This window comes from Choloepus didactylus, chromosome 10 (assembly GCF_015220235.1).
Source record: "Choloepus didactylus isolate mChoDid1 chromosome 10, mChoDid1.pri, whole genome shotgun sequence".
Classification (NCBI taxonomy): domain Eukaryota; kingdom Metazoa; phylum Chordata; class Mammalia; order Pilosa; family Megalonychidae; genus Choloepus; species Choloepus didactylus.
In genome coordinates, this window is record NC_051316.1 from 52,870,657 (window position 1) to 52,885,055 (window position 14,399).

The 14,399-nt window shown below is 42.3% G+C and overlaps 1 protein-coding gene and 1 pseudogene across 2 annotated transcripts in view; one reads left to right on the forward strand and one right to left on the reverse strand.

The window, feature by feature from the left end:
- RCL1 (RNA terminal phosphate cyclase like 1) overlaps positions 1-14,399 on the forward strand; it is a 67,981-nt gene that overhangs the window by 28,167 nt on the left and 25,415 nt on the right. For both annotated transcript variants that reach the window (XR_005210700.1, XM_037797936.1), the window contains exons 2-5: positions 1,590-1,661; positions 3,534-3,709; positions 8,924-8,998; positions 9,913-10,037. Coding sequence is in view for 1 of the 2 variants with exons in the window: in XM_037797936.1 (XP_037653864.1) it covers positions 1,590-1,661; positions 3,534-3,709; positions 8,924-8,998; positions 9,913-10,037 (448 nt within the window). In the remaining variant the exon portion in view is untranslated. The remainder of the gene's footprint in view (positions 1-1,589; positions 1,662-3,533; positions 3,710-8,923; positions 8,999-9,912; positions 10,038-14,399) is intronic.
- On the reverse strand, positions 11,271-11,651 carry LOC119505277 (annotated as a pseudogene).

The following is a 14,399-nucleotide window of genomic DNA, read 5'->3' on the forward strand; positions in this document are numbered from 1 at the left end:
GTATGGTAGGAACATATTGGAAGCAAAGTAGTTATTTTAGGTTATTTGTTTTCCTTAATCCATTGCTTTGTTTGAAATGTTGTGGGGTTTTTTTGGTTGTTGTTTGCCTGTTTGTTTTTAATTTTTTGATAAACAAAGTTAAAAAATTGAAAAAAAATCAGTAGAAAAATGGGAGTAAAAACTAAATGACAAATAGGGTGGGATGGGGGGATGGTTTGGGTATTCTCTTTTCACTTTTATTTGTTATTCTTATTCTGATTCTTTCTGATGTAAGGAAAATGTTCAGAAATAGATTGTGGTGATGAACGCATAACTATATGATCATACTGTGAACAGTTGATTGTATACCATGGATGACTGTATGGTTTGTGAATATATTTCAATAAAACTGAATTAAAAAAAAAAAAACAAAACTCTTCCCTAGACAGTTGCTGCAAAGGAGAGGCTTGACCTCCCTATGGTTGTGCCTAAGAGCCTCCTCCCAAATGCCTCTTTGTTGCTCAGATGTGGCCCTGTCTCTCTAGCTAAGCCAACTTGAAAGGTGAAATCACTGCCCTCCCCCCTACGTGGGATCAGACACCCAGGGGAGTGAATCTCCCTGGCAACGTGGAATATGACTCCCGGGGAGGAATGTAGACCTGGCACCGTGGGACAGAGAACATCTTCTTGACCAAAAGGGGAATGTGAAAGGAAATGAAATAAGCTTCAGTAGCAGAGAGATTCCAAAAGGAGCCGAGAGGTCACTCTGGTGGGCACTCTTACGCACACTTTAGACAACCCTTTTTAGGTTCTAAAGAATTGGGGTAGCTGGTGGTGGATACCTGAAACTATCAAACTACAACCCAGAACCCATGAATCTCGAAGACAGTTGTATAAAAATGTAGCTTATGAGGGGTGACAATGGGATTGGGAAAGCCATAAGGACCACACTCCACTTTGTCTAGTTTATGGATGGATGAGTAGAAAAATAGGGGAAGGAAACAAACAGACAAAGGTACCCAGTGTTCTTTTTTACTTCAATTGCTCTTTTTCACTCTAATTATTATTCTTGTTATTTTTGTGTGTGTGCTAATGAAGGTGTCAGGGATTGATTTAGGTGATGAATGTACAACTATGTAATGGTACTGTGAACAATCGAAAGTACGATTTGTTTTGTATGACTGCGTGGTATGTGAATATATCTCAATAAAATGAAGATTAAAAAAAAAAAAAGCTGTTAAAAAAAATCCCCCCCCCAAAAAAAACAACTCTTCCCTACTTTTCTGCCATTTCTGTATTATTTGGCATGCCTCCCAGAAGTCAGAACAGGACTTTATGAATTTATGTGCTGGAATGAATTAGATTGCTGGTAGAGTTGCTATTTTCCGTGTAATGTGAAACTGGATTCTTTCTAATAGTGCTTTTAAACATATATGTGCTAGTCAGCTGCTTCAGGTTCCTGAACTGTGATCCCACCCGGTTCCCGAGGAAAACCCAGGTGTGATGCAGGAAGTAACCCTCCCTCTACTGTCTGACTTGGATCTGTGCGCTCTCTAGAAATGATGACCTAATGTGAAGCACTGACAGTTTATCTTCTCTTTTCCCTACAGATTTTGAAGCCAGCTTCATAAGGCTGTTGGACAAAATAACTAATGGTTCTCGAATTGAAATCAACCAAACAGGTAAGCCCCTTTTCTTTTCATTCCTGAAAGCACTTACATGCATGATTTGCTATTCTCTGTTCCCTAGTTCTCCTGATGGTATAAATACTATGTTAGATGGAAAGTTCCAATTTCCTGTCTGTGATACAGTTGTTCGGAGATGTATGTAAAGTCACCCATTTTAAGGGGCATACACTTTATTTAAGGATGTTGGAAGACTGCAAATTTCAGATCAACAAGTAAGTACCTCCTGTTGTTGTTAACAATAAAGATAATTTATACCTAACATCTATACACTACTTTGAAAACCTATTTACTTACTGCATTAAATTCTTATAAGGTAGTTGTATACTGTCAAAGAAAAATTGCACCAGACGATGTTACATAGACAAGGATGGCTTTATTTGAGTGCTGCAGCAGGTAGGAGAGACTAGAAAGACTCAACTTGGCCCAGGCAAAGGACAGCAAGGTTTTTAAGGGCTGGGATGGGCTGGTAGAAAAGTACTTAGATGGTGTTAAGGTGGGTTGATCACTGGGATGGGTAAGTGATTTACTGATTTTGCAATTAAGGCTTCTTGGTTCAGATTTTTTTTTTTTCCCCTGTGATTGAGTCACCTGAAGCTTGTAGGGGCTAAGAGAGAGGAAGATTGGGATAAGGACTTACCTAAATAGGTGCCCCTCAGGCACCTAGATAGTGTGAGCACTGGGGTGAGGGGGGATCAAGGGCCTGGAGTCAGAGAGAAGCTGTTTATAGTTTAGTCAAGCTAAAGGGAAGTTAATGCTGTTTTGGTCTATATGCTGAATTTTGTTTTACTTTTTATTTTGTCTTTAAAACAACTTTATGCAAATTGAAGCAAAGACTGTTAAAGTCCCTTGACTGCTTTCCTTTTTCATTCATTTCCCCAGAGGTAGCCACTGTCACATCTTGAGGTGTGTACCCTTGTCTCCTTTATATGCATTTGCTTATATGGGCACAGATGTATTTCAAACTATAAGCAGGGTCATGCATCTCATATTGCTCTGCACCCAGCTTATCCAGCCAATTTTCATGGTCTTCATAGACTTTTCTGTGCTTTGCTTTGTGCCTTTGCCTTGCATTCTATTCTGATTACTGATATGGAGTTTTAGCTCCCTCACCAGACTGTAAACCCCTGGAGGGCAGGATAGATGTCCTTCCATTGAGTCCCTTCACTGTCCAGCACACAGTGGCTTACATGTATATTTTGAACCATACTTCCTGCTGGCAGCCACTCTGGTCAGAATGCTGACCTCTCAAGTCAAGGATTGTAAACTCAAATGTCAACAGGGGCTGGGCAGTTAACGTTGTGAATGAAGGTAGTAGGGTATAAGAGAAAGGTAGTGATTTACCCTGTAAATATTTATATTAACCACTAGGCTATCTTTCTCACCCTGTCTAATCCCTTCTCTTCTTGTAGTAGAGGCTGTAAAGTGCTTGCTTTTTCTAGTCATTATTGCTGTATAAGGTATATGGGAATCTCATTTCAAGGGTCTAGAGGATGATGGTTGCTGTTGTGATGATTTAAGGAAATTGTTTGTAAACCACCCACTCCCCCTGCCCCGAGTGTGCTGACTGAGGGGATAGGGTGCCTATTAGCTCCTCTCTTCAGTGTCCTGTCATGACTTTGTCAATTCAGATGGCTTAGGGAGGGGTTTAATTTTATTTCTCTTTATTAAATTACACTCACAGTTTACTATTACAGGGGCTTGACAGTAATGAGTCAGCTTTTGGAATGAAGCGTGGACTCAGGAATGGCATTTTGAACTCCCTTGGATGTCCTTGTCAGACTTGCCCTTGGGATTCACTGCCTTTGTTGCCTTTGTGACACAAGAGTTTTTTTTCTGCTGAATGTAACTGTCTTTCTTCTGCGTAAGGAACGACCTTATATTATCAGCCTGGCCTTCTGTATGGTGGATCTGTGGAACATGACTGTAGTGTCCTTCGCAGCATTGGATATTACTTGGAGAGTCTCCTTTGCCTGGCTCCATTTATGAAGCACCCATTAAAAATAGTTCTGCGAGGAGTGACCAATGACCAGGTTGACCCTTCGGTGAGTATTGAGACCAAACCATAGGCATGAATTTTGTTTTGTCTCTTGTCACAAACCCACTATTGAGAAAAAATGTTCCTTATAAAGCATGGTTTTATTTTTTGAGTATATCTCTCTGGTTATTTACCTTAAGATTTAGAGGTCACTTATTCTAGGAAGCAGATAACTGAAACTAGTTATCATCACATTCAGTAATTCACATTCAACAAGGTGCTTTTCACTCTCATGCCTAAGAACCTTCAAAACAGATGCTTGTAGTCTCATCATGTTTGATGCGAATTGTGGCTCTCTTGGCTGAAGTGTGAGAATGGAGTTTTCATAAGGTCATGTGACACGTGGGGCTGGAGAGCAGCAGACCAGCATTTTAGGCAGGAAATAATATCCCCTTCACATTGCCTCAGCATAATCTTGACTTACCCAGGATTCAACCATAAACTCAAGGACTTTCTTCTTCCTAGAAGGGTTTGCAGATTCAGAAAAAGAGCCTAAGGGCAGGGAAGGGATATGTAAGCTTTGATCCAATGTGTATACCAGGGAGCTTCTTATTAAGCAGCCTGGTTTTCCTGTTTGTATGGGGAGGGTGGTTTAATATCTAGCTAAAATCTTCACTGTGGCCATCACAGTCTCAGGGCAAGGCTGGGATGGGTTTTTGTCACATGTGCATGTGTGTGTGATTAGAGAAGTCCTGCCCAGGCCTGCCTGTGACATCTCGTAGTGGGGAAAGGTTCCCACTTTTGGATGCCATGCTGTCCAGAGAGATTGGCTTAAAGTTAATGGCCATGATGGGAAGTCCTGACTGAGGAGGCATGCTTGTCTTTACCTCTACAGACAGAGGCCCAGATCATTTTAAGGCTGAATATGAAGGGCATAGCTTTTCTAACCAGAAGGAACAATTAGGTGGTACAGTGAGCACCATAGCAGAGATTGCTGGTATTCACCAAGATACCTACCAGTTATCTAACATATTAGCATGGTTAATATGTTCTCAGGCACCAAAAGACTTACTCCTCAATTCTTGGAAATTCAGCTGCATAAACTCTTTTCCTAGGATGCTGGGTACAGAGTAAAATTTGAAATTCTTAGCTGTAGAGGAATGTTAGCTATAGAATTTTTAACTACAAGTGATTGTTCTTTTCCTGTATTTTATAGAAGATTCTAAGAAATGGATCCTTCAGTTAATAGTAGAAGGGGAGGCAACTATACTTTAAAATTTTTTTTTTTTTTTTGGTGGGGGGTGTCAATAATGAGTCATACAGACCCGGAAGCATACAGGGGACTTCAGCAATGTGTGACCCAGTTTTGTTCTCTTTTTTCTATAATTGTTAATGATCTTAAAAGCTGTTCTCATTGGCAATATTTTAAAAGTTTTATACATTAACAGTGATGCAGATCAGTTGATGAATTCTCCAGAAATGGTACTTAACTCTTTTGAGCAGAGTGTTTAAGAAATCTGTTTTTGTATGCTGCAGAACTACGGGCTTTAGCCAGCTGCATGACTAAAATTACCTTGGTTTGTATCTGGCTCCAGCCCAGGGTAAAATAAATATAACTAATCCTGGATGAAGAGCATATTATTTTCAGCCTGTGGCTTCTTCATTGCAAGTTGCCTCTTTTCTGCATGGTCTGCTCACCAGCTCATGTCTGCCTTTACCCTCTGCTTACAAGAATGCATGAGAGGAGTGATTCTACCCTCAAAGGTCTCTCAGTCTCTTGGGGGTGGACAGCTATGCAAAGGGCTGAGGGTTGGGGAGATTTTCTGGAGGAGGAGAAGCCATATGAATAGCTGGGTTTTAGGAAGATAATTCTGGAGACCAAGTGAAGGATGAATTGGAGAGGTGATGAACTAGTTTGGGCATTATGGAGATGGACGTGGAAAGGAAGACACTGATATGAAGGACAGTGTGGAGGGAGAGATTTCATAACTTGACAGTTGGTTGGAGACGGGGCAGGAGAAAGGGATGACTTTTTCATCCCTGTCTTGGTTGACTTGAAGGATAGCCATCAAAATGAGTTTGGTATAGGGAAGAAGAAAATGTGATCAACTAGGTGGGTTGATGGGTAATGTGTTTGATTTTGGTCCTGTTCCCTGGGATGTTGGCAGAATATACAGGGGGTTGTCTAGTTGGCAATGCAAATTATTGTCTGGAGTCTCAAAGACAGGTTATCAGTACCTTACCCTTAGACTGTACATTGTGGTATTGTTGTGTATGTGTGAATCAGGATTGATTAATGGTAAAAACCCAGATTTTATGTTATAATAAGACGAAGTGGCAGCGCTGGACAGCTGTGCCTCCATGGCAGCTGTCAATTGGAGACAAGTCATAGTTGTCCTCTGGGTAAGGCATGAGTTTGCCAGTTCAACACAGGTCTCAAATGACCTCATCGTGTATTTAAATTCTCTTTCTGGCCTCTGTGGACGTTAGAGTCATTGCCCATGGTCTAAGCGACTGAGAATAGAAGATGAAAAAGAAATGCCTGTTTAAGGTCTGAGTAGGCAGAGAAGAACTGGAAAGAGCTGTGGAGATAACAGTGTTTGTAGAAGGCAGGCATGAATCAGGTTCTAAGAAGCTGGGGTAATCCACAGAGTCAGTCTCTTCAGGGGTCAAGACAAGATTTGGCAGTGAGATTCGGCAGCGAGAGGTCTCACTGACCTTCACAAGAGAAGTGAATGTAAGGCTGAGCACAGATCAAGGAAAGAGTAGGAATTGGAGCTGGGGCAGGTTAGGATATTCTTCTAGAAGGTCAGGGAGGATGGTTACTAGAGAGCTGGGGTTGAGAGTTTTTAAAGATTAGGGGCAACTTGAGCTTGTTTGTAGGGTAAGGAGAAGGTGTAATGGAGAAGGAAAGAATTAAAATAAAAGGGATGGGGGATATTTAATAAGGAAAACTTCTGCAGCGCAGTCCAAAGGGGATGAGGATCAAAAGCCGAAGTGATGCGATGAGCCCTTTAAAGGGGTATGGACATGTTTTCTTTGGGGGTTGGGAAAAAGGACAGGAAACAGGAAGAAATTTTGAGGAAGTGAGATCCAGGGGATCTCCTTTGGATCTCAGTGATGTGGCCCACAGAGCCCCCAGTAAATATTTCTTGGTGGCAACAGGCTCGTCAAATGGTGACTGGAAATTTTCTGTGTGTAAGGCACTATTCTAGGTGTTTCAGTGTTCATAGTATGTATCCATATTTATTTAATTTTCATATCAGCCCACTGAGGTAGGAGTTCTCATTACTGTTTTGCAGACAGATAACTGGAGAGCAGGTTTCTTTCTTCTTTCCATTGTGGCATGCATTTGATCACATTTCTACCTGTTGATTTTGGTTGCATTTTCACCCTGAGGTGCCACCTGGGTCAGACCTTTGCCTGGCCTCTGACCTCAGAGTGTCAGTCCAGTTTCCCTTAAGCAGAACTCACAGGCACCCTCACCCTACTAAAAGAGTGTGCAGAGCTGCAGGGGACTGGGGAGAATGGCCAGTCCAGCCCCTCATTTTACAGGTGGAAGCCAATGCCTGGGAGTTGGGGAAGGGTCCTGGGTCTCACAGCTAGCAAGAGGCAGAACCAGACACATGCCCACTTCTACTTTCCCAGCCCTGGTTCCACTGCCCCAAGTTGCCTGCCCTCTGTGTCAGACAGGACTGTGCCTGGAATTAAACTTGGGTTCCTGGCTGACCCTCAGAGTAAATTTGATTTTGTCCTTTGTGACCTGGGATATAGCTAAGACAAGCCAGAGGGCTGCTCGTTGTCCCACCTACCTTCCTTTTCCCGGCAGAGCTGGTGACTGCCTAGTTCCAAGGAGCCTTGCAGGCAGGGTAGCCTGCATCCCTTCAATACTAACGTTTTTTAGAATTGGGGTTGACATCCTCCTCAGTTGCCCTCAATTCTAGCCTTGACTGAATTCTCTGTTCCAGCAATCCCAAAGGCGTGTTTTAAGGATTTGGGTGTGTTTAACTTTAATATTTAATTGAAGTTAGCTGATCTTTACTGGGCTTTCCTGGTAACTGCCCTTGCCCCACTATGAACCATTCTAAACATGTTCCTGAGCCTGTTTGGTCATTTCTACCTCTGGTTAGTTTTCTGATATAAGAATAATTACTTGGGGCCTATTTTTCTGCAATAAAGCTGTATTGGAATGTAATTCTATTGAATCTTAGCATGTTAGAGTTGGTGGCAGCTTGGAGATAGCCAGGCTGAGCCCCTTCTTGAAAGACAAGGAAGTTAAGACAGTTGTGATTTTCTTGTCTGAGGCCACACAGCTAATTAGAGGCAGGGCCTGGACCAGGATCAGGGCTTTTCCCTACTCCCTCTGTTCATGATCCTGCCATCTCCATCCCAAGTCAGGGGTGGCCTTATCCAGGGGTCACTGGGTCTTGTGTTTCACTGGGAACAAGTAAGGGAGTAATTTTTTTCCCCAAGTTTCAAATGAGGCAACATTAACTAACTAGTTAGATGAACGTGATTTGAATGTCATCCTTATATTCTATGAGGAATCCACAAATGAATTAGAAAGAGCCTCAGCCTCCTTGGAGTTTGTCTAAGCATGTGGAGCAGATAGTAACACTTGGCAAAGTCTTGCCATTAACTGTGAATGTTGTAATTGTGATTTTGGGTCCCTGCTCCTTCAGGTGATATGGGATATCACTCTCCACCCATCCTCCTCCACTCCCTTGTGGAATCATCACCTACCCTTTGCCTGCCTGTGTGGTGAGCATTATTGGGATCCTTAGGTTAACTGTTGAATAGTTCATTTGGTTTGCTTTGGCTTGGAGTACCATCAGCTCTGAAGTTTAAACAACCGTATTAGGAAAAGCTTAATAAAAAGGCTGAAATTTTCTTCCATTGCTTTTGTACCCATAAAAGAGTGAGCACAAGTCCCAGTTTTTTTCCTGTATGAGCCCTGTAGTTTTTTGATGCTTTTTGCATGATGCATGTGATGCTCACGTCGACAGTGTAGATATGGGTGTGGGTCTTCTCCATGTGACAGATGATGAAAGTGGGGCTCAGAGAAAGCTGTGGTTTGTGAAATTGCTGTCTTACTTGGAGAAGGACAGAGCTTGCCCACATCCTCAGTTGCCAGCCAGTGTCCTTTCCCTTTACCAGATCGTATCAGTTTTCTACCTGGTTGCCAAGCCTCAGCTTGCTTCATGGGCTCTTTCTTCTTTATATATGCCCAAGGTTTAACTGAACTCCATTTTTTTGTTTTTTTGTTTTTTTTATTTCATAGGTTGATGTTCTTAAGGCAACAGCCCTCCCTCTCTTGAAACAGTTTGGGATTGATGGTGAATCATTTGAGCTGAAGGTAAGACTGTGAACTGCTAGCTGTGTATCTTTGTGTAAACTATTTTCTTATAAACTCCCTGTAGGAGATGTGTGAGTGTATATGTATGTGTCCGTTTGAAGTCACATTTCTCAGAAGACCAACAAGATTCATGAATCAATATTACAGACTTTGAGCTGAAAGGGACTCTTCAGTAGTGACAATAGTAACAAGTAGTTATGTTCCATTTACTTTGTGAGGCACTCTTGTGAGCATTTTCCATGTATTAACTCATTCACTGCTCACAGCAACTCTGCCATGTCACTGAGCCAGGATTCCAGCAATACTGCCTCCTTGATCTCTATTATCTAGATATAGGTTTTGTTCAGAGGCTACCAACCTTGATGCCCCTGAGAATTTTCAGTGTTTTTAAAACCTAGTAGAAGTAATGTGAGCCTCTGTTTCTTTGCAATTGAAAGGAATTGCATCAATTCAGTGTGGTAACACTAGATATCTCAAACTGTTTAGCACCTCTGTTTCTTTAATTGATGTTTTAAAACTGGGGAAATAATGTCATTTTTAATTAATGTACAGTTTTGATAGATCATTATTTGCATGGGAGGGGAAAAGGGGGTTTTTGATAGTTAAGAAATGGGACCAGCTCCTCATTTCAAGGAGAAGAAACAGGTCCTGCTCAGTTACCTGGATAAGTAGCAGATGGCAGGCATGCCACTTGGACTCAGACATTCAGGCTCCATGCCTGTTGCTCTTTCTGGTACTCCACAGTGGGTCCTTGCTCAGCAGGTAATGTGTCTTAAAGGGGCTGACAAGTTGAATAGCAAAGAGATGCTCTGCCCCTAAGAATGAGTCCCTTGGTCTAAATCTTACAGGTTGGGTATCAGGGGAAACCACTTCTTTGCTGCCCCTGCATCTCACCTCTCTCACCACATGTGCAGGTTGTACGACGGGGAATGCCCCCAGGAGGAGGCGGAGAAGTGTTTTTCTCGTGTCCTGTGAGGAAGGCCCTGAAGCCCATTCAGCTCACAGATCCAGGGAAAATCAAACGTATCCGAGGAATGGCGTATCCTTTGTATTTGGTTTAGAGTTCTTTTTTTGTCTCACCACCATTTGAATGACTAATAATAGCTTCACTTTTTCTCTTGGTGGTGGTGTTTACGTTTTACATGACCATCTTGGAAAAGTTTAAAAATGAAATTGTAATTGTTGGCTGAGATACAGTGTTTTTTTATTAGCTGTTTCACTGAGACTGGGTTGGTTGATCCAGTTTTTCAATGAATGCTTAAGCAAATGGTGCCCATGTATGTGATGCTCTCCTAAGGGCTTTGGTTTGGGGTCCATGAATGCAGTGCAGTCCTTCCTCAGAAGAGCCCCTGGTCTAGTTAAGAAGACAAATATGCAAACGTAGTTTCGGTGTAACATGTGAAATGATATAGAAGTATGTACAGTGGATGTAGGAAATAAGAGTAGGGAGTAGCTAATTTTAGCTGGAGGATATAGTAGGGCAGGAATAATAATGAACACTGTTTACCATTTGGTAAGTGCTTACTTTGTATGTGCTTCAGTATCACTTTATGCATATATGATTATAATGACTCTGTGAATTAACTTACATCCTATTTTGCAGATGGCTTCAAAAACTTAAGGAGTTTGCTCCCAAGACATACTGCTAGTAATAGCAGAGCTGGCATTTGAACCCAATCTCTATAATTCTGGGGCCCAGACTTTTAACCTCTGCTTTCTCCTATAGAAACATGAGGGTATTCAAACTGAGCGTTGGAGAATAGGAACTAGCAAAGTGGAACAAGAAAGAAGGAATGCGTCAGGCAGAAAAGTGGGCTTGTGCAGAGTTAACAGTGAGTGCACAGTGGTTCTGGGGAGTGGCAAGCAAAGTAAAGTGTCCGGGATGCAGGTTGGTCAGTGGCATGTGGTGGTGGAAGATGGTGTGAAAGGCAAACAGGAACTAGTGAAGAGCTGAAGGCCATGCTGAGCAGTTGGCCTTTATTCGAAAGTAGGTAGTTTCCATCTGAAGAGAGAATTCCCATGTTAAGAAGACAACTCTAGTGTTACTTTTTTTTTTCTTTTTTTCTTTTTTAGCACAAACACATTTATTTACTAACCAAGGGGATGTTCCTGATTAAACCAACACTTTAAAATAGTTGGATGTAAATGTTTGTGATAAAGGTAATGGAACATAATAATGAAGGGGGAAAAAAAGCAATATGAGGATTTGCTCATTGAACTGAGCTTGTTCATCCTTACAGCTAATTCCTGCTTAAAGGTGATGATGGAATTTTTATTCTGCTTTTTCATAGATCCGAGTACTTGTAACATTGTTCATAACATACCACCACTAATTTCCCATCTTCCAGTTTTCCCATTCCTGATGTTGAACCAATGCATCATCTGTAAAAGTGCAGACAGTTTGAGTTTTTCTGCCATCAGCTGTAACTTCTTCAAGTTTCTGTCCCGGGTTCCAAGATAACTGTGTTGTTTTCAAAGTGCTCTCAGTTTTTATGGTGAGAGAGTTCCCATCAGAAGTGATGATACAATCTGCCTTGGCCATTGCACCCATTTTTCGCAGAGCCATTCCTACTCCTATTTCCTTCATAAATTCATCAGAGCCTTTGTTCTCCATCAGGCGCCATCTTCCTACCAGATGCTGAATGGTGGCCATGGTGGGCGCGGGCGTGTGGGATCAGACAGCAAGAGGCAGATCCCATGCTGGAGAGTGGTTTTCTCTAGTGTTACTTTTAAGAATTTGTGGCTCATTGTAGAAATTTTCAGAAAGTGCAGATTAAGTCAATAATCCTATCAACGAAAGACTACCACATAGGGGCAAAGATAATGGGATTATTGTCATACCCTAAAGAGAGCCAGTGAGGCTCCAGGGCAATGGCCAGGAGACAGGTGAGAGAATCAGTTAGAGAGGTTTTAGAGGCGGAATGGAGAGGACACAGTGATTGCCTGGCTCTGTGATACGGGAATAGGGGGTTCTTGCAGCCTATTTTGATATCTCTCACTGAGATATTTGGGTAAGCATGTTTGCTCTGATGGTAGTTACAAAGTTTGGGGTGGGGTAGAGTGGGATGTACGTATCTTCAATTTTATACATGTTAGATTTGAGGATCTTTAAAGTGGTTACAGGGAGATAAATCTAGAAAGGAAATTTGTAATGTAGATTTGTAACTCAGAGGCAAGATGAGGACCAGAAGTGACTGATTTGGAATCAGCCACTGCGCTGAAAGCCAGGAAAGGAGGATGGAACCCTTAGAAGCCACCAAGACTTGAAAGCAAGAGCAAAGCATGTGCTGTCAGGTTATATAATTAAGAATCCAGAAGATGGTATTGCTATCTTCATTATTAACTTGGAAGGAGATGGATTCCAGACCACAGATATAGAGCTGCTTGGAGGTGTGTGAAGGGGTTGGGATATGTTTCTGTTTTCACTGAGGGATTGAGGCTAAGGGGATGGATAGGGGTAGAATTAGGGAGTGTGATAAAGGTGGTAAAGATGTGTTGTCACAGTGGAGCACAGCAACTCAAGATAAGAAAAAGGCTTGTGGAAGAGCATGAAGTGCTTAGCTTAACTTTTATCATAGTGCCGACTGCACAGTTGTGTGGCTGCGTCTAGCAGCAGTTGACAGCAGTTGACAGAGGAGTGAGAGTAGGAGAGGCCGTAGGGCCAACTTAATCCAGGGATGTGGATTGACAGGGCGAGTGTGTATAGCAGAACGACAGGGGGCTGTGAGTGTGGGTTGAAGTAGTTGCCAGTGTGCTCCTTGCTGAGTGAAGTAGGAGGGGGCTCACCAACCTGGAGAAAGCAGGCAGTCAAGGGATTGGAAACCTTAACAGGTTTAAAAATTGGGTATTGTGGAAGTAGATGTATGGGCTGTGTAGAAGACAGAAATTGTGTATAGGGAATCTGTTTTGGGGTTTCACATTTTTAAAATGGCAGAATCCTAGATGCTGACAAGATCTGGATGAGGACTTGCTGAAGGAGAATGGTAGGTGTTGGAGGGTGGAGAACATGTCAGGAAACAGGCGAAGGAGCTGGATGAGTTGGGCAATGACTTTCCCACTTGGAATTGGATGAGGTAGGTCAGACCAGGATGGCTGTTTCTCAGGGTGGGGTTTGGTACTTAAAATCAAGTTTATATTTTCCAAGAGTGACCTTGGAAAAGAGTGGAGTCAAATGACTTTCCAGAAGCCCTGATTACCTTGAACAGTTAGTGGTGAGGGACATGGAATAGAGGAGGAGCACAGCCCCAGGGTGGGGAGAAGCACTTTTTGAGAGAAAAGATCAAACTTGGGGTGCTGCCTGAAGTTCTTTTTAAGGATCTTTTTAGGATTATCAAGAACAGAAGAAAATATCAAAAAGCTTCTCTGAATTATGGTCTGTTTTTGCATGGCTATCCAGGGTCCACCTAAAGGCGAAGCCTGCCCTGTATGTACCAGGCGACAGTGGCAGGTGGAGGAGAAGTGGTTCCTGTCCTGGGGCCCCCAGGCTGTGGGTGGTTAAATTGACCCTGTGACTTCCTAATGTGATGTTCAACTCTAGAATCCTCTGAATCTGAGGAGTCAGAACCACCTGTGGTTTAAAGTTATTGAGAAATGGAAATGCAGTGTAACTGGGAGAATGGGCGCCTTGGTGCAGTCACATTGAGAGTAGATTTAACCAACAGGCCCGGCTAAGAATGTAGCAGTCAAGATAAGGAAGTGTGTTTGTGTGTTTGTGTTGTTGTTGTTTCTTTTTAACCAAAAATGCCTTTTCTACTTGACCTGTGTCAGTTACTTATAGCTCCACCTCTTTCTTATTAACAGGTGTGTTGTATAAAGAACCCAAAAATCAAACCCCATTGCTGGTCTTTGAGTTGTCTTCCATTTTTCACTGTTGCCAATAATGTCCTTGTTAATAAAATTCAACACACTTTCAGAACTATTTACATTTTTTTTTCCTTTTTTCATGTGATACTTGTTTTTTTAACACTGTATTATGGCAGAGGAGTCTGTATCCAGTTTCTGTAGTCTGGAAATGTGATTTCCAATAATGTGCTCTGTTTGTTTTGACAAAATCTTGCTGCAATAATGTGGGTTTCATGAAACCCATCCTACTGGGGTGCCACCTGTGCTCTCTGTGCAAAAAGCCTTGAGAGTAATCCGTAGTTGATGATGCTGGGAAATGGGAAAGCCTCCAAGGTTATTTATACAGAGGAGAACATAAAAGCTAAATGAGCTGTAGTGCACTGAGCACCTGGGGTGTAACTTTGTCTCTCCCTAGCTTTTCCCTCTTGTGTCTTTGAGCCTCCCCTGTATAGACTCTGGCCAGAAAGACTGGTGATAGATCCCAGGTCCCTCCTGTTCCCTGAGGCAGGGGATAGGACATGCCAAACATCCCCAATCTGTCTCAGACTTGTAGATCCTT